This window comes from Macaca thibetana, chromosome 13 (genome assembly GCF_024542745.1).
Source record: "Macaca thibetana thibetana isolate TM-01 chromosome 13, ASM2454274v1, whole genome shotgun sequence".
NCBI classification, from domain to species: domain Eukaryota; kingdom Metazoa; phylum Chordata; class Mammalia; order Primates; family Cercopithecidae; genus Macaca; species Macaca thibetana.
In genome coordinates this window covers 82,989,368-83,009,301 of record NC_065590.1, presented here as the reverse complement: position 1 = coordinate 83,009,301, position 19,934 = coordinate 82,989,368, and the positions used below count along the sequence as shown (strand labels likewise).

The window sequence follows — 19,934 nt, the reverse complement described above, 5'->3', positions numbered from 1 at the left end:
GCGGACTTAAGAGTAACCAAAAGAAGAAACTTCACGGGAAAGGTGAGAGCTGGACAGTATTTGGGTAGAATGTTTTGGTAAAAAGTTTTTTTGGTATCAACCTATACACAATAACACAACTCCAAACTCCATTTCTTTTCAGAGATAACTATTTTATAAGTGAACCTTTTACTTGATTTAAATGGCAGATGTGATCTGAGTACAGCATGCTGTTCAGAGACTATGTCCAACATGTCTGAGCAAAACATACACGACTTAAGCCAATAATAACGCAAACACTGCTTTTATAGCAAATTTTCCACAGCTCTCAGCTTCTAGGGTTTTATTTGTTGTACCTTTCTCTAAATTCTATTGAAAAGCAGAAGAATATAGTGGTTACAACATACGGAGAAGCAAGGTGGTTTAGTGATGAGGAACATGGATCTGGAATAAGACTAACAACGCTTGACTCAGGCTCTGTATACCAGCTGTATAACCTTAGGAAAGTTATTTTATAGTTTCCTCATCACTAAAATGAGGTTAATTATAATGCAAGGGTGTCCAATCTTTTAGCTTCCCTGGGCCACATGTAAAGAGGAAAAATTGTCTTGTGCCACATGTAAAATACACTAACAACAGCTGATGAGCTAAAAATAAATACATAAATAAATAAAATTGCAAAAAAAAAAAAAATCTCACAATGTTTTAAGAAAGTTTACAAATTTGTGTAGGGCTGCATTCAAAGCCGTCCTGGGCCGCATGTGCAGGTTGGGGAAGCTTGTTATGATACATGCCTCACAGAGTTGTTGTGAGGATAAAATGAGTTATCCCCATTTTACTAAGTATTCCCTTACTAATCCCATTCCCTCCAGTGTCAGAGTTAATGAGCTTCCTCGTGCCATTCTGTATATTCCTCTATCATAGTGTTTTCCAACTATGATTGCCTCCTCCACTAAAGTGAGTTTCTTGACAACAAGACTGTCTTTCATCAAGGTGTCTCCAGCCAACAGAGAACCTAGTACAATATAGATATTTAGTACTTATTGGACAAATGAAAAATGCATAAACAATAGTCTATGCAAATTGGTAAGATTTGAAGAGCACCACAAAGCTTGCCAAGTATTTCTTCTACTTGACTATGGTGATGTAAAAATTCCTATCTTTAGACCTATTCCTCTGGGTTAAGTCACTACTTTCAGAAGGTCCTTGTAAAAATAAACCAATCAGAATTCATTAAGAGTTGTTCTCAATCTTTTTTTTTTTTTTTTTTTGAGATGGAGTCTCACTGTTGCCCAGGATGAAGTGCAGCAGCACGATCTCAGCTCACTGCAACCTCCACCTCCCGGGTTCAAGCAATTCTCCTGCCTCAGCCTCCTGAGTAGCTGGGATTACAGGCTCATGCCACCATGCCTGGCTAATTTTTGCATTTTTAGTAGAGATGGGGTTTTAACATGTTGGCCAGGCTGGTCGTGAACTCCTGAGCTCAGGCAATCTGCCCGCCTCGGCCTCCCAAAAGGCCAAGATTACACGCGTGAGCCACTGCGCCCAGCCAAGTTGTTCTCAATCTTAATACAACAACAGATTATCTCCTTCACATTAAGGAACCTCTATTACTAGTTTGCTAATAAGTTTTGCTTTTAAAATCATGAATGGATATTAGGCGGGTGGCTCACGAGGTCAGGAGATCGAGACCATCCTGGCTAACACGGTGAAACCCCGTCTCTACTAAAAAAAAATACAAAAAACTAGCTGGGCATGGTGGTGGGCGCCTGTAGTCCCAGCTACTCAGGAGGCTGAGGCAGGAGAATGGCGTGAACCCGGGAGGCGGAGCTTGCAGTGAGCCGAGATCACGCCACTGCACTCCAGCCTGGGCGACAGAGTGAGACTCCACCTCAAAAACAAAAACAAAAACAAAAACAAAAACAAAACAAAACAAAAACCTTTCCTGTATCTAATGAGATGAGCATAATCTTTTTCTCCTTTAGTCTGTTTATATAGTAAATTACATTAAACTTTTCTGTACGTTAAATCATCTTTGTATGGCTGAGGTAAATCCAACTTGGTCATGGTGGGTTACGCCACCTGGAGGGGTATTACTAATGCAGATTACCCCAGATCCTTGGAAGCAGAGGGTTAAGACCTAACTCATTGAAGGAAACCACAATTCTACCATTAACAAAACACTAAAGATATTTTGGAGATTCTGACAGCTCCTTTCTTAAGAAGAGTGGGGGAAGATAATTTTCTTTTTTCACAAATAACAAAAATATTTGTATATTTGTATATAAGAGTTTACAAAGCATTTTCATCTACATGCTATTTCATTTAATCATAAGACTCTGCAAAGAAGACAGGCAGATAATGTCAGCTTGTTTTGCAAAGGATGAAAGCAAAATTTGGAGGGTAAATGACAAATCGTTACACAACTGGCAGGTGGCATGGATAAGACTAGAGTTTACTTTTTTAGATTCCTAGGCCAGTACAGTTTTCACTGCACTTCACTGCTAAAGATGTGTGAATATTTTCTCTTTTTTTTTTTTTTTTTTTTGAGACGGAGTCTCGCTCTGTTGCCCAGGCTGGAGTGCAGCGGTATAATCTCACCTCACTACAACCTCTGCCTCCTGGGTTCAAGTGATTCTCCTGCCTCAGTCTCCCAAGTAGCTGGGACTATAGGCACCTGCCAACATGCCCGGCTTTTTGTATTTTTAGTAGAGATGAGGTTTCACTATGTTGGCCAGGCTGGTCTCAAACTCCTGATCTCATGATCTGCCTGCCTTTGCCTCCCAAAGTGTTGGGATTACAGGCATGAGCCAGAGCACCTGGCCAGATGTGTAAATTTTCTTAATGGTATAACGGCCTGTCAAATGTCTCACTTTTGAATCCACTGGCTTTTTTATTTGTCTTGGTATATCTTAAGCAAGAGTAAAAATTATTGATTCTGTACATGCATATTGCAGGTTCCAGTAAAACATAACATTCTAAGATAAATAATTTTAAATATTTTACTTCTGTTGTCACTACAAGTAGCCTAAAGGAGCAATTAACCCAGGTGCTCTATCACAAAGGACCACAGCATTAGAACTAAGTGCCTGTCCTCCTCCAACACTATCAGGACCAATTCCATCTCACCTACTGATAAGACACAGCCTTTCTTCTCATTCCTTATCCCCTGAATTCTTATCTCTACAGTGCTGTTTATCCCTTAACGAGACCCAATCCCCTACTCAATCTCTCCTTAAACCTCTCCACTCTCCTAGAACTTCTTCTATGTGATCAGGAAACTATCACATAGCTACCAATCTTCTCTGAACGAAATTTCTCTTACCTCTTCGCCTTCTTGGCTGACCCCTCGGGATACCACTTTTCCGCTAGTCCTCTCTCAGTTTATTATCATATACTCCATTTACATCAGGGTCAGAAGATAACTACGGTATTTTCCTTGCTCTTCATTGCCACTTTCAGATGGTTATTTTCCCCTCACTCTTACCAACTACATGCTTTTCTGGGGCTTCTACCATCCAGTAATACCATTCTCTCCTTCCTTTTTATTGTCATCTATTAGTCACCTGGTCATTCACTCACCTCACTGTTCTCCAAGTCTTTGACATCCACATAAATGATGCAATCAAAACCTCAACTCTCAGGCTGATCTCTTCATCAATGACCTTTTTAACTCTACTTAATCCATCATTCCCATTATTACACCCTGAGTCTTACTAACTATAATCAGAAACAGAACTACCACTGACCAAATACCCCATTCTTCAAACGTAAGTTCTTACCCTTCGAACTTTTCTTACACCTGGTACATCTATATCAATAGGGTTGGTTGGTTTGTTTCTTTTTTCTGAGACAGAGTTCTGCTCTTGTTGCCCTGGTTGGAGTGCAGTGGCGTGATCTTGACTCACTGCAACCTCCACCTCCCAGATTCAAGCAATTCTTCTGCCCGGGTAGCTGGGATTAAAGGCGCGCACCACCACACCCAGCTACTTTTTTGTATTTTTGGTAGAGACAGGGTTTCATCATGTTGGACAGGCTGGTCTCGAACTACTGACCTCAGGTGATCCACCTGCCTCGACCTCCCAAAGTGCAGGGATTACAGGCATGAGCCACCACGCCCGGCCATCAGTAGGTTTTCAACCTCACTGAGACCATTCTGTTGACTCCCATCATTCTCTCTCTTTATTAACACCCCTTCCTCTCTTCACATCCTTCATGTCTAGTTCATGTTTCAGAGTTCATCTTCATCATAATGTTTTTGTCAAATCTCTAACTCTTTTGTCCTTCTCTCTTTGTGCACGTCCATTAAAACCCCAAACCTGTAGGAACCATGAACCTATTTCATCAGCTTTCTCTGTGCTTATACCTAAACAGCTGAACATTGGTGAGGAAAAATCATACAATTAGGCATACTGTTTTCAATTTAAATACATCACCTCCAACTTCAAATAGACATTCAACATTGCTCAGCACACTTAGGTTTTCCTCTACTAAGCTTACATATCTGCACTGAAATGTCTATTTCATGCCTATTTCTCTCCTGAAACTTCCTAATCTTCCATCCATTCTCCTCACTACCAGCTATAAACCTTGCCTCATTAGGCCATCAGACTACAGCTCTCTCATCTTTCCATCTCAAAAAATCAATAGAACTTCCAGCATCCCCACCCCTCTTCTTCTGGCCTAGGTTGAGTTATATCATGTCCTCCTCTACCCAGGAAGATTCTTTCTGATGGTTCAACTTACTTCTGATTTTAAGTCTTGAAGCTGTCGGTAAGGGAGGGGGCCAGTGAAGTACTGGGTAGAGAAAGGCGGGTTCCTGGCTAGGGCTTCACCCTCAGGCCTCTGCCCATGAACCTAGGTGAGGACAGGCACTCCTGCCTTCGCACCCAAATGTTGCATCTTCTAAGACCACTCTGGCCTGCCACACCCCCATCCTATGCCTATAAAAACCCAAGATCCTAGAAAGGCAGAGACATAAGCAGCTGGATGTCGTGAGGAACACATCGGCAGAAGATGACACAAGAAGAGCTGGTCATCAAGAGCACGCCGGTGGAAGAGCATGTCAACAGGCACCGGCAGGCCAGCAGGCCACTGACCAGAGGAACAGCGCAGAGTTTGGCCAAAGCAGTCAGAGAAGTCAGGTTGCGGCCCGACTCCAAGGTAAAACCATCCCCCTTCTGTCTCCCATCTGCTGAGAGCTACTTCTACTCAATAAAACCCTGTATTCATTCTCCAAGCCCACATGTGATCCAATTCTTCCAGTACACCAAGGCAAGAAACCCTGGGATACAGAAATCCCTCTGTTCTGTCCTTGTGATAAGGAAGGAGGTCTGACTGAGCTGGGCAACACAAACCGCCTATAGACAGCAAACTAAAAAAACACCCTGTAACACACCCCCACTGGGGCTTCAGCTGTAAACATTCACCCCTAGACACTGCCCTGGGGTCAGAGTCCCACAGCCTGCCCATCTGTATGTTCCCCTAGAGGTTTGAGCAGGAGATACTGAAGAAGTGAGCCACACCCCCATCACTTGCCCTTCGAGCGGGACAAGGGAACCTTTCCTGTTTCACTGTCAACTTCCTACTCTCTACCACAAATTTAACTGCATTCATATCCATCTTCTCCCCATATGTTACACTGAAAGTATTCTTTTTATCCATTCTTTAATCTGTGCTCTCCATTCTATCTTAATCTGCTTCTTCAGGGACTTTGCTCCATCAATTACCACAATCTCAATCTTTCTCTCTTTCCCCCGCCTCCTCCTCCTTTCTTTTCTCTTTACTATTTCCTTCAAGTCTTTCTTAAAAAACAAACAAAAAAAAGGTTTTCCTTTGACCCCCATGCTTTTTTCTTTTCATTCTAAGAGTTGCTGCTACTCACTTAACCCTTCCTCAACTCTCACTCATTCCTGATCCACTGCAATCCAGCTTCTGCTTATCACTTAAGTGAAATGGCACTTTTAGTAAGGTCTTCAAAAGTTTCCTTTTGACAAATTCAATGGATATTTTTCTTTTTCTTTTTTTTTTTTTTTGAGACCGAGTTTTGCTTTTGTTGACCAGGCTAGAGTGCAATGGCGTGATCTCAGCTCACAGCAACCTCCGCCTCCCAGGTTCAAGCGATTCTCCTGTCTCAGTTTCCTCAGTAGCTGGGATTATAGGCACCCGCCACTATGCCCGGCTAATTTTTTTTTTTTTTTTTTTTTTTTTTGAGACGGAGTCTCGCTCTGTCCCCAGGCTGGAGTGCAGTGGCCGCATCTCAGCTCACTGCAAGCTCCGCCTCCCAGGTCTACGCCATTCTCCTGCCTCAGCCTCCCGAGTAGCTGGGACTACAGGCGCCCGCCACCTCACCCGGCTAGTTTTTTGTATTTTTTAGTAGAGACGGGGTTTCACCGTATTAGCCAGGCTGGTCTCGATCTCCTGACCTTGTGATCCGCCCGTCTCGGCCTCCCAAAGTGCTGGGATTACAGGCTTGAGCCACCGCGCCCGGCCTGCCCGGCTAATTTTTTGTATTTTTAATAGAGACAGGTTTTCACCATGTTGGCCACGTTGGTCTCGAACTCCTGACCTTAGGTGATCCGCTCGCCTTGGCCTCCCAAAGTGCTGGGATTACAGGCATGAGCCACAGCACCCGGCCAATATTTTTTAGTACTATGTTAACTAATAACTCTATGATTTTCCAGTGACTGCAGAAGACCTCTTTTCTCACTTTCTGTGACAACACAGTCTCCTGACTGCTCTGGCAGTAGAGATTTCATATCTCTTTAGTTTCCTAAATTGCTCTGATGAAAGTATCAATAAGCAGTGTAAGTCTGGAAGGCAGGAAGCAGAAGGAACAAAGTAAAACAAGGGACAAGAATAACTGCTGGCCTGTGGAGAATCAAATGCTAACTGAAAGAATTAGACTATGTGAGGGAGAAGAGTCCACAAATCATCATTAAACTTCACTTTACAGATGAAGAAACTTAGTTTAGTTTCTATGCAATCCGTAGCAAAAGTTTAAAAATCATATAATCTGGTCATTCATGCCATAACCATAAAGGCTAAAATATGGGTCCCTTGCTGCTACCATCTTTCCAATTTGCCCTACCTTTGCTCAGGTAACAAATGAACTCTACTTATCATGTTTCTGTCTTCACTGTGGAATATATATGCAAACAGGCAACTGCCCTATTGCCATCCATTTTAGTACTGAGTACAATGTGTAGTCAAAATCTGCTAGAGTCAGCACGTAGTAAACATAAACCTCATTTCTTTAAGCTCTATTAAAATATGAATTTATTGACCATTTTAAATACTCTGTATGTTATACATGGCGAAGAAAACTATTTACATAATTTAAACATTTTTATTTGATGTGCAAGCATGTCTAAATATGAGCCTGGTAACTAGACCTGACTAAAGTTGTCCCTGCATTATTGGTTCTTTAAAATTGTCCTTATAACAGTATTAGGAAGCAGCTTGGTGCATATATGACATAAACTTGCCCTAGATTTCATAGTATTAAGTTTTATTTTAAACACTGATTTTCAGTGATATGGGTAAGTGATTTAATCTCACATTTTCCTTTGAATTGAGTTAGTAATCATCTTATCACTTAACCCACTCACAGGGATGTTGTAAAGGAACCAGGTTATATTTCTAAGTGTCCTGGGCTTCTTTGGAGAAAGGTTACTGTGGGCAACCTTACTGATCTCTGGCATTAGACTCGAACAGGCAGTTAGACAGCAGAAGGATATTCAAGCAAGCAGAAAGAAAAAGGTTTATATTGTATATGTTATTTCAAACAAAGATACTCAGATAAAGGCAAAGAATAGTCTAGTTTTAAAAAAAACAGTAAAGTAACTCAAAGAAAAGAAGCTAGATATTAGAAAATAACCTTAAGTAAGAGGAAGAGGTTGTTGAGACAGCTTAGCAGAGACAAAAGGCACTGAAGAACAGAGTCATCCATATTCCCACACTGTAAGATAAGGCAGATAAAAAGCCAATTAAACTATGTACAGATTTTTTTTTAATTAATTATTTTTTTTTTTTTGAGACGGAGTCTCACTTTGTCACCAGGCTGGAGTGCAGTGGTGTCATCTCGGCTCACTGCAACCTCCACCTCCTGGGTTCAAGCGATTCTCCTGCCTCAGCCTCCCAAGTAGCTGGGACTACAGGTGCATGCCACCACGCCCGGCTAATTTTTGTATTTTTAGTAGAGACAGGGTTTTACCATGTTGGCCAGGCTGGTCTCGATCTCTTGACCTCGTGATCCGCCCGCCTTGGCCTCCCAAAGTGCTGGGATTACAGGCGTGAGCCACTGCGCCCAGTTACGTAGATTTTTTAAAGAAATAATATAGGGAAGATAAGTTGGCTGGCTTGTCTAACCAGCAATGACAAATGATTTCGTTTTCTACAAAATTTTTTTCTACTGAATATATGCTTGTGTAAAGTGTATTAACATTGTTCACCTCAAATTCCCCTTCCTTACCTGAAGCCACCATGTTGTCCTTTCTTTAGCATGCTGTTTACTCTGTATTTGGTGTTAATGTTATTCTAAATAAGTCAGCATGATAAAAGCCATATGAAGAGAGAGATTTCTTATACAAAAGCTTTATGAAAAGCTTTATTTCTTACAGAGAATACTTTACACTCTGGAAACTTTATATTGTTAGCAAGGAATAACTGAGACTATTTCCAAATTTACATTATATGCCATGAGTCTGGTTTTTAGTTTCTTTCATAGGTATAGCTTCAGTATACAATGAATACTGTGGTGAATGATATGCAGACAGTCTATGTTTTGGACATCTGCTCTGCCACTGCGGCAAATAAAGAAACATTAACTTGCTTTTCATGCAAAGTTCATAGTGCCAGATTCTGTTTTAGATTCCACTGATTATTGCATTATTTAACAAAGGTTAATTAAATTACACTTAACAAGGAAACAAAAGAAAAACTGTGTTGAAAGAGCCTCTACCACCTGAATTATTTCAAATTTTCCATATTTCCCATTTCTGAAAATTGCCTAGGATCACGTTGGCTGAGATCAGTTCTGTCATACTGACAAAGGCAATTGTTCTGGAAATGTATAGATGCCAATACAAACAGCACATAGTCATCAAAAACTGGAAACTGTGATAAAGTATATGTTTAGTTATATGACACTATGTCATATAACTAGAACATTAAAAACAGTCTTGAAATTCTTGTATTGTTGAAATTATACAATAAATTATGAAAATGTAATACATATAATAGCTTTAGCTATTTATTCTATTAAATCAAAATAATGAAGGTAAGAAGTTAGCTACCTAAAAATAAATAGTATCAAAAATAAATACCTTTAGTTGATTGTTATAAGAATCCATTTCTGATAGCTTAGATGCAGTTTCTTTTTCAAGAGCATCTAATTGTTCTTTAAGTCTTTGGCATAATTCTTGCTTTTCTAATGATTTTTTATGAAGTAAACTGACCCCTGAATCTGAAAAACAAACATCAGACAGTTTACATTTTGTAGAAGTTCATATGTTATTACCAGCATGCCATTTACTGTTTGGTCAAATTGATGTAACTAGACCAACACGAAGGATGTATACACATAATGTAGACCAGTACAAGAGAAAACAGTTGTTATTTCCACTTCCCAGATTATATGCTGGAAAGAGCATCAGAGGAAATGGTTATAAGCCTTGGTTCTCCATTCAAAAGGACTAGGACTTGAAGTGCAATTCTACTTTAGGAAAAATACTTCACCAATCTAATCCTCAGGTTTTTCATCTGTACAATGAGCATCATACTACATCAAATGAGGTGATAGATATAAAGCCATTGTATACTCTGGCCCACAGTTAATATTCAATTAATAGAAGCTATAGTTAAAGTAGCTTTCCATTTATTCTTAGTGCTCCCAAGAACAGGGAAATATTCACAGCAAAGATTTAATAAGTATTACTAACTGGATTATTTAGTAACATTATTTTAGGAGGTAAGAACAGAAGGTTTCATTTTATATTATCTTTTTTTACATATTCATGCAGGGACGAAGAAACCAGATGGAAATATATAATGCAGAATACATTACAATAAATTAAAATAGCAATATTATCTATTTAAATGCCTATTTTTAACTTTATCATATTTTTAAAGTACAGAAGTACAAAATTTAAATAAAATGAAACATATAGAGTAAAAAATTAAAAGGCCTCCATCTCAACTGCAAGTTCATCCCCTTTTTAGGCATTTATATTTAGATGTGTACATATTCGACTTTTATTTCCATGGGTTTTAATAGAATCATATTGTCTACATTGCTGTGCAACTTGTTTTGAATTTAATAAGATACCTTATCGATCAGGACAAATAATCTAGTTCATCCTTTTAAATTGCTCCATGGTAGTCTACATTATGGCTACTGCATAATTTATATTATCATCTTTCTGACTGGTATGAGTAGATGTGGGTCTGTACCCACTGATCAACACCTACCCATTTCCACCTCCCTCTAACCCCTGGTAACCACTCTTCTATTCTCAGTTTCCATATAGGAATTCAACTTTTTTAGATTTTATATGTAAGTGAGGTCATGCAGTATTTGTCTTTCTGTAACTGATTTACTGTATTTAGCATAAGGGAGTGCAAATATCTCTTTGAGACGGTAATTTTGTTTCCTTTGAATATATATTCAGAAGTGAGACTGCTGTATCATATAAGAGTTTAATTTTTAGAAACCTTCATACTGTTTTCCATAACAGCTATACCAATTTACATTCCTCCAACAGTGTACATGGGTTCCCTTGTCCCCCCTCACTACCACTCGTTATCTCTGATCTTTTTGATAACAGCCATCCTAACAGGTGTGAGGTGATATATTTCAGTGTGGTTTAGATATGCATTTCCCTGATGATTAATAATGTTGAGTACCTTTTTAAGTACCTCTGTATCATTTTTAAGTCTTCTTTGGAGAAATGTCCACTCAGGTCCTTTGCCCATTTTGAAATTGGGTTTTTTGATTTTTGGTATTGAGTTATATATATTCCTTGTATTTTGGATATAAACCACTTATCAGATATATGGCTCACAAGTATTTTCTCCCATCCCATAGACTGCCTTTTCATCTTGTTGTTTCCTTTACTGTGCAGAAGCTTTTTAGTTTGATGTAGTCCCACTTGTTCATTTTTGTTTCCTGAACTTTTGGAGTAATATCCAAAAAATCATTGCCAAGCTCAATGTCAAGAGCTTTTGTCTATGTTTTCTTCTAGGAGTTTTATGGTTTCATGTCTTATGTTTAATCCATTTTGAGCTGATTTTTGAGTATGGTATAAGAGTCCAATTTCATTCTTTTGCAGGTGGATATCCAGTTTTCCCAATACCGTTTATCGAAGAGGCTATCCTTTTCCCATTGTGTCTTCTTGATGCCCTTGTCAAAAATTAGTTGACCATATATACTTGGGTTTATTTTTGGGCTATTCTATTTCATAAGTCTATATGTCTCATAATTGAGAAAAAATTGTATATATTGTATGCATGTTGTTTTGAAATATGTATACATTGTAAAATGGCTAAATTGAGCTGATTAACATATGCATATTTGAGCTGATTAACATAATGTATACGTTAATTAGCTGGGCTCTCTATTCTATTCCATAAGTCTGTCTTTTGTACTCAACAATTAAAAAATGTATATATAGTATGCATGTTGTTCTGAAATATGTATACATTGTAAAATGGCTAAATTGAGCTAATTAAGTTATGCATTACCTCACATACTTACCATTTTTGTGGTGAGAACACTTAAAATCTATTCTCTTAGCAACTTTCAAGAATACAATGCACTGTTATTAACTATAGTCACCAGGTTGTACAATAGATTTCTTGAACTTATTCCTCCTATCTAATTGAAATGTTGATTTCCTTTGAGCAAACTCCCAGTGATCCCCTTTTCTCCCACCAGCTCTGGTAGCCACCATTCTATTCTCTACTTTTATGGATAAATATACACACTCCACAAATAAATGAAATAATATCGTATTTGTCTTTCTGTGCCTGGCTTACTTTGCTTAATGTAACATCCTGCAGGTTCACCCATGTTGCCCCTATGTCTGTCTTTATGCCAGTACCATACTGTTCTGATTACTATAGCTTCATAATATTTGCAAATAGGCAGTGTGATGCTTCCAACTTTGTTTTTCTTTCTCAAGACTGCTTTGGTTATTTGAAGTCTTCTGTGATTCCATATACGTTTTAAAATTGCTTTTTCTATTTCTGTGAAAGTGCTATTGGAATTCTGATAGGGATTGTGTTCAATCTGTATATTGCTTTGGGTAGTACGAATAATTTTAAAAATAGTAATTCCTCCAATACATGAACATGGAGTATCTTTCCATTTATTTATGTCTTTTTCAATTTCTCCCATCAATGTTTTACAGTTTTCAGTTACAGATCTTTCCCCTCCTTGGTCAAATTTATTCCTAAGTATTTAATTATTTTTGATGCCGTCATAAATAACATTGTTTTCTTGGTCTCTTTTTTGAATAGTTATTGGTGTAAAAAATGCAACTGATTTTTGTATGCTGATTTTGTGTCCTACAACTTTACTCAATTCATTTATTAGTTCTAAGTTTTATAGACGTCTTCAGGGTTTTCAACATACAGGATCATGTCATCTGCAAACAGGGATAATTTTACTACTACTTTTACAATTTGAATGTTTTTTATTCCTTTTTCTTATCTGAGTAGTCTTGCTAGTACTTCCAGTATTATGTTGAACAGAAGTGGTGAAAGTGCATATCCCCACCTCATACCAGATCTTAGATCAAGCTTATCCAACCTATAGGCCATGGACCACATGCGGCCCAGGATGGCTTTCAATGGGGTCCAACACAAATTCATAAACTTTCTTAAAACATTATGAGATTTTTTTTTTAGCACTCATCAGCTATTATCAGTGTCAGTGGATTTTATGTGTGGCCCAAGATGATTCTTCTTCCAATGTGATCCAGGGAAGCCAAAAGATTGGACACCCCTGTCTTAGATGAAAAGTCTTTAGTTTCCCCCCATTGATTATGATAGCTGTGAGCTTTTCATAAATGGCCTTTATTATGTTGAAGAAATTTCCTTCTATATCTGTTTTGAGAGTTTTTATCATGAAAGGATGTTAAACTTTGTCAAATACTCATTCTGTTATTTATTGAGATGATCATGTGGTTCATAGATTTTTGTCTTTCATTCTGTTAATGCATACTTTAAATTTTGACAGAAATTGCCAAACTACTATTCCAAAAAGCTGTATCAACTTACGACACCAACAATACCTGTTTCTGCAAACCCTCATCTATACTGGATATTATTAATCTTTTTTTCATTTCTGCTAATTGGCAAAAAAGAAACCTGATTGTTATTTTAATTTATATTTTCTTGATAACCAGTGAAGTCAAAGAAACATCTATTTATGCTTCCGGCCACAGTCTTGAATTGTTAGGTCATCCTTTGCCTATATTTTTCTATTGGGCTGTCATAATTTTTGATTTGTAGAAGCTCTAAATTCTTGTATTACATGTACTTCAAATTTTTTAGTGTTTATGCTGTCTTTCATTATGACTTTTTCATTTTTATATCATCAAATCTGTAAATAATTTTCTTCATGACTCTATATATTGTTTAAAGAGACTTTCCTCATACCAAGATTATAAAATATTTTCCGGTTTTATAAGTTTTTCTTAAGTTGTTTTTGTTTAGCCTGCTAGTTTATCTAGAATTTATTTCTGTACATACAGAGCAGTAAAGAGCTCCCCTGCAACTCTTTCAGATAATCCACTGTCTCCCAAATCACTTACTGAAAGTCCATCTTTTCCCCACTAATGTTAAGTGCCACCTTTATCTTATCCTAAGTTGCCATTCATGCATAGGTTTTTGTCTAGACTCTATTCAATTCCATTGTTCTACTTTTCTATTTCTGATCAATAACAAACTATTTTAGGCACTCTAACTTTCATATCTTATGTTTTGATATCTGATAGGGTTAGTCTCCTCCCCCCTACCAAAGTTTTTCTTTTTCAAGTTTTGCCTAATCTTGTACAGTTTATTTTCTAGATGAATTTGTCAGTTATCTTGCCAAGTTTCATTTAAATAAACCCAAAAAGAACAGAATATATGAATTAGGAGAGAACTGACATAGTATTCATGTATAATATAATATTAAGCTAGTTCATTTAGGAACACAAAATGTCTCTAGTTACTCAGGAATCTTTATTTTTTTATTTTTATTTTTTGAGACAGAGTCTCACTCTACTGCCCAGGCTGGAGTGCAGTGGCACCATCTCGGCCCACTGCAACCTCTGCCTCCCACGTTCAAGTGATTCTAATGCTTCAGACTTCCGAGTAGCTGAGACCACAGATGCGTGCCACCACCCCTGCTGATTTTTGCATTTTTAATAGTGATGGGGTTTTACCACGTTGGCCAGGCTGGTCTCAAACTCCTGGCTTCAAGTGATCTGCCCACCTCAGCATCTTAAAGTGCTGGGATTACAGGCATGAGTCACAGTGCCCAGCCTATTCAGGAATCTTTCATGTCTATCAGCAAAGTGTTATAGCTGCATATTTCTTCTTCTTCTTTTTTTTTTTTTTTTGAGACGGAGTCTCCCTCTGTCACCAGGTTACAGTGCAGTGGCGTGACCTCAGCTCACTGCAACCTCCACCTCCCAAGTTCAAGTGATTCTCCTGCCTTAGCCTCCTGAGTAGCTGGGACTACAGGCGTGCACCACCATGCCCAGCTAATTTTTGTATTTTTAGTAGAGACAGCATATCACCATGTTGGCCAGGATGATCTTGATCTCTTGACCTCGTGATCCTCCTGCCTTGGCCTCCCAAAGTGCTAGGATTGCAGGTGTGAGCCACTGCACCTGGCCCATATTTCTTCTTTATTCATAACAATGTATATCACTAATAATGCATATTTTAATACCAAATTTGATGATATATATGAACACTATGTTGGGTAACTGGAAGATAAGACAAAGAACATGGTAGTACAGTGGGCTTTACAGTCAGACATGACTACTATGATTGCATCATCCTGGGTAACTACTTAATCTCCTGAACCTCAGTTTTCCTGAGCTGCACAATGGGAATAATAACTATACCACAGAGTTATTGTAAAGATTAAAGGAAAGAATGCATCAAAACTGACTGACACAGTGCTTGGCACGTGGCTGGTAATCTTAAATGGCAACTGTTATAGGGAAAGGAATCTAAGGGATACAGGGTACTTTTCAAATCCCAAACAAAAGCTTCCTATTTTAAATTGGACTATGGCTAAATAGGTAACAGTTGCACTGGATTACATTTCACAGAGAAAGAACAGCCCCATCACGTCCTCAATAAGAGATATTCTATATTTTATTCACAATTCAAATAGGAACAATGACAACAATGACAATAATAAAGATATATTTCTGCCACTGTGCAGATCAGGTGGGTTGGCTCGCCCTGCCTCTGGAATGCCTGTGTAGGGGTGAGGTAGGGGCTGATATACTTTGAACAGAAAAGAATCAAGTATAAGGAACACTGTCTGAGCAGGGACATGGACAGACCACATCAGTGGAAGGCAGGAGACACAATAAAAATAGTTCACGAGAGTGAACTTTATTTCTGGTACTTCTTCCACATGAAGGACCCTGCACTAGCCCAACAATCCCAGCTTCTTTCCTTCCTTTCACTAAATGGTGAGCTCAAGATAAGGACTTAGGAATGTACAACCTAGACTCCTCCTAGCCCTCGCTCTCTAGAGACTTAACTGCCCACAGGAAACCTGCATTCTACTTTGTTCATGAATTCAGTGTTTTATAGGTGCAACTATACCACCCACAGATAAACCATGCTGCCTAAAATCAGCTTCATCAATAATGAGATAGTGATTTGGTCTCTCATTTGTCTTGTTCCTTTGCCTTATTTCTTAATTTGTTCAGAACTTGGGCAAAGAAGGGGATACAATTTACTGAACTTCGTAAACAGCCAAAAGTATAATAAAGAGACCTACAATGGAATAACTGACATGATAGAGACTTAATGAGTGACATTTAGGATACTTTAGTCAGTTGTAACACAACATCTGCAGATTTGCTTTTCTTTAAATAAACCTTGTTTCTGCTACACTTTTATTGGTATGGTATCCAATACAGAGAATTTTTTTCAGTTTTCTCATTGGGACCTGAGCAAAAACAAAAAAAGTCACAATCCCATAAATTATCCTGGAATGTTTAGTTCCACCGGTGTCAGAGGGCCAAGATGGTAAAATTCTTTGTATGAAGCACAGAGTTAGATAATACAAAGGGTCTGGGCAGGGCATACCATCCTGCTTAAGCCTATGACTGCTGCATGCTAACACCCTAGAATTCCAGGTGCGGCCCCACCGTAAAGCCTCCTCCTGAACAGGTCTTTAAAATCAGTGCAGGACTTTTCAAAATGCACATGTAGTCTTGTGTTAGAGCCAAATTTAGATCTTATAGTCTAATACTTTCTTTGATATTTCAATTATATAAATAAAAATATCATCAAGATATGAAGTCATACCACAATCATTACTATTTTATTTTTATCTACTTTTTATCACTAAAAATGCTCTAACATCTGGGATAATGTTTTTCACATTATTTTTAAACTTACAGGCAAAAAGTGTTATTTTTAACAGAATACTTTTTTTAATTTTAAAAAAGTAACAAGGTTACTGACATATTCAGAAAAGGATACAAGTAATCAGACAAACCTTAGAGACTTACCAGGTGTGTTACTGAACTGCATGTTTTTAATTCTTTCATTTAATAATTGCTTCTCAGGTACCAGATAGATAAGCTTATTCTGATACTCCTTATAAAAAGAAAAAAGAGTACCAGATTAAAATGTTACAATATTGTCCAACAGTTTTTCTGAAAACTTTAAAACAGGATTTATTCATCTTTGAAACTTACTTTAGAAATAATACATAGTTGTAAACTGCTTACAACTTATGAAGCAACTAGAATGAAATTATGCCAAGAAATATTTAAACCAAAATCAATTTTGAGTGACTGGCTGAAATTAAAAGGCAGTGAAGAAAGTCTTTGTAAATGGGGTGTCTAGAAGCCTGCAATTTTCAGATTATTGATGAATGACAGCAGAGCGGAGCTAGATGGTGTGTGTAAGCATGCCATGACACTCCAGGATGAATATGTGTATATCAAAGAGGGACTAAACGCCAGGTGCCGGGTGCGGTGGCTCATGCCTGTAATCTCAGCACTTTAGGAGGCCAAGGCAGGTGGATCACTTGAGGAGTTCAAGACCAGCCTGATCAACATGGTGAAACTCCGTCTCCACTAAAAATACAAAAATCAGCCAGGCGTGGTGATGGGTGCCTGTAATCCCAGCTACTCAGAAGGCTGAGGCAGGAGAATTGCTTGAGGCTGGGAGGCAGAAGTTGCAGTGAGCTAAGATCATGCCACTGCACTCCAGCCTGGGTGACAGAGGAAAAAAAAAAAAAAAAAAAGGGACTAAAAACTAGGAAAGCAGGTTTAAATCAGATAGAAAATGTTTTTGGCTTTTATCTCTCCTGTAACAAAGCAAAAAGACTGATTAATTACCAATTCATGCAGTAAGAGAAATTGGATAAGAGAACTCTAGAGATGCAGAAGGCTTCCCCAGCCCCATTCTGCAAATAGTAATTATTGAACCAGACCCTACTGCACAAGTAAAGAAGAGAATTACCAGGACCCCAAGGGACACATTCAAGTTCTCATCATAATTTTAAAAAGAATAACTTAAAGTCAAAATTTCCTGAAATTAGTAGCAATAACCTTATTTTAATGTATGTCATGGTCTGAATGTTGGTATGTCCCCAACATTCATATGTTGGAACCTAACTCCCAATGCAGTACTATTAAGTAGGGCTTTAGGAGGCTCCACACTCATGAATGAGATGACTGTCCTTATAAAAGAAGTAGAAGGAACTGCCTTACCCTTTCTGCATGTGAAGATTCAGCAAGAAGGCATTAGTTTTAAAGGAGACAGCAAGCCCTCATCCCACACTGAATCTGCCAACACCTTGATCTTGGACTTCTCAGTCTCTAGAACTATGAGTAATAAATTTCTGTGGCTCATAAATTACCCAGTCTAACGTCTTTTGTTATAGCAAAAGTAATGAATTAAGAATGCATAAACATTGTTAAAGAGTTAAAACTCAAAGTGGTAAATGTCCACTTATGTATATATATTAAGCAAAACTTAACCAGATGTGTAGCAGAGTTTTAGTTTTAGTAGGTCTATGGACTTCCCGATATTGTATACAGGATTGTGTGTATTTAGATCACAAGTCTATTAAAGACTCAAAGGTTATTGACCCCCAAAACAAAACTCTATTGGAAGAACTGTTTTGTTTTTTGAGATGGATTCTCGCTCTATCACCCATGCTGGAGTACAGTGGTGCGATCTTGGTTCACTGCAACCTGTGCCTCCTGGATTCAAGCAATTCTCCTGCCTCAGTCTCCGGAGTAGCTGGGATTACAGGCATGCGCCACCACACCCAGCTAATTTTTTTGTATTTTTAGTAGAGACGGGATTTCGCCCTGTTGACCAGGCTGGTCTCGAACTCCTGACCTCAAGGGATCCGCTCGCCTCAGCCTCCCAAAGTGCTAGGATTACAGCCATGCTCAGCCCAGAAGACCTATTAATTGTACATGTTTAAGAACAATTTAGCAGCGAAGGGCTTACCTGAAGTTCCTGTTGAAGTTGCTTGATTTCCATAATTTCCAAGTCACACTGCTTATCCAGAACTTCCAGCTCGGTCTTTTGAGTTTGCTTTTTGAGTCGGACATCCTGAAGTCTGCCTGAGATCTGCTGATGTTTGCCATTCTATAGGAAGATCATATAAATATATAGTAACATAAAATGCTAATAGAAAATGTTTCTACAAGGAGAATAATATTTTTAGTTAAACTTTAAAATGTCAGTTACATTCATATTCATCCTGAAACAAATGCCTAAAACCAAGTGGAATGTGTTTCAGAGTTGTGTCTGTTAACTCAAGTTATTAGTGGGAAACATATTGTCAGAGTGCAAGAGCCCATATGTTAGTATGGGAAAGCAGAAACATAACACATTGAATTTTTTTCTGAATTCAGCATTAATTAGACAATATTAATTAACAATATTAATATCAGAGACACTCTCAAAGAATGATGAGAAGGAATAAATGTTTGCATGTGATGTTCAGCATTACCTTCTCTGAACCTCTATTTCTACCCTAAATATTGCCATCTAATTTCCTCTAATGAAACAGTGCCCAGGAGGAATGTTTTGGCAACAGTTCTGTTCTATACTAATATTCTTCTTTTTTCCTTTTCTTCTGCAAAGAAATCAAACCAAACAGCAGAGATTCTCAATAGGACCTAAGAAGAAGGGTGACATGGGGGGTTATGGGCTGAACTGTGTCCCCCAAAATTCATGTTAAAGTCCCAAGCCTCAGTACCTCAGAATGTGACAATATTTGGAGACAGGGCCTTTAAAGAGGTGATTAAGGTTAAACAAAGTCATACGGGTGGACCCTAATTCAGTCTAACTGGTGTCCTTATTAGAGGTGGAAATCTGAACACAAAAGGCATCAGAGATAAACACGCTCAGAGAAAAGACCATATAAGGACACAACGAACGATGGCCACCTGCAAGCCACCAAAAGAGGCCTCGCAAGAAACTAAGCCTATGGATACCTTGGTCTTAGATCTTAGGAGCTGTGAAAAAATTAATTTCTGTTGTGCCGGGCGCGGTGGCTCAAGCCTGTAATCCCAGCACTTTGGGAGGCTGAGACGGGCGGATCACAAGGTCAGGAGATCGAGACCATCCTGGCGAACACGGTGAAACCCCGTCTCTACTAAAAAATACAAAAAACTAGCCGGGTGAGGTGGCGGGCGCCTGTGGTCCCAGCTACTCCGGAGGCTGAGGCAGGAGAA

The 19,934-nt window shown here is 38.5% G+C and overlaps 1 protein-coding gene across 9 annotated transcripts in view; it reads right to left on the bottom strand.

The window, feature by feature from the left end:
• ITSN2 (intersectin 2) overlaps positions 1-19,934 on the bottom strand; it is a 158,168-nt gene that overhangs the window by 72,868 nt on the left and 65,366 nt on the right. For 7 of the 9 annotated variants that reach the window (XM_050753558.1, XM_050753554.1, XM_050753560.1 and 4 more), the window contains 4 exons: positions 18,700-18,840; positions 16,737-16,824; positions 9,306-9,445; positions 7,859-7,939 (listed from right to left, as the gene is read on the bottom strand). In XM_050753558.1, coding sequence (XP_050609515.1) covers positions 7,859-7,939; positions 9,306-9,445; positions 16,737-16,824; positions 18,700-18,840 — 450 coding nt within the window. The remainder of the gene's footprint in view (positions 1-7,858; positions 7,940-9,305; positions 9,446-16,736; positions 16,825-18,699; positions 18,841-19,934) is intronic. The other 2 variants (XM_050753561.1, XM_050753562.1) reach the window with 1 other exon arrangement.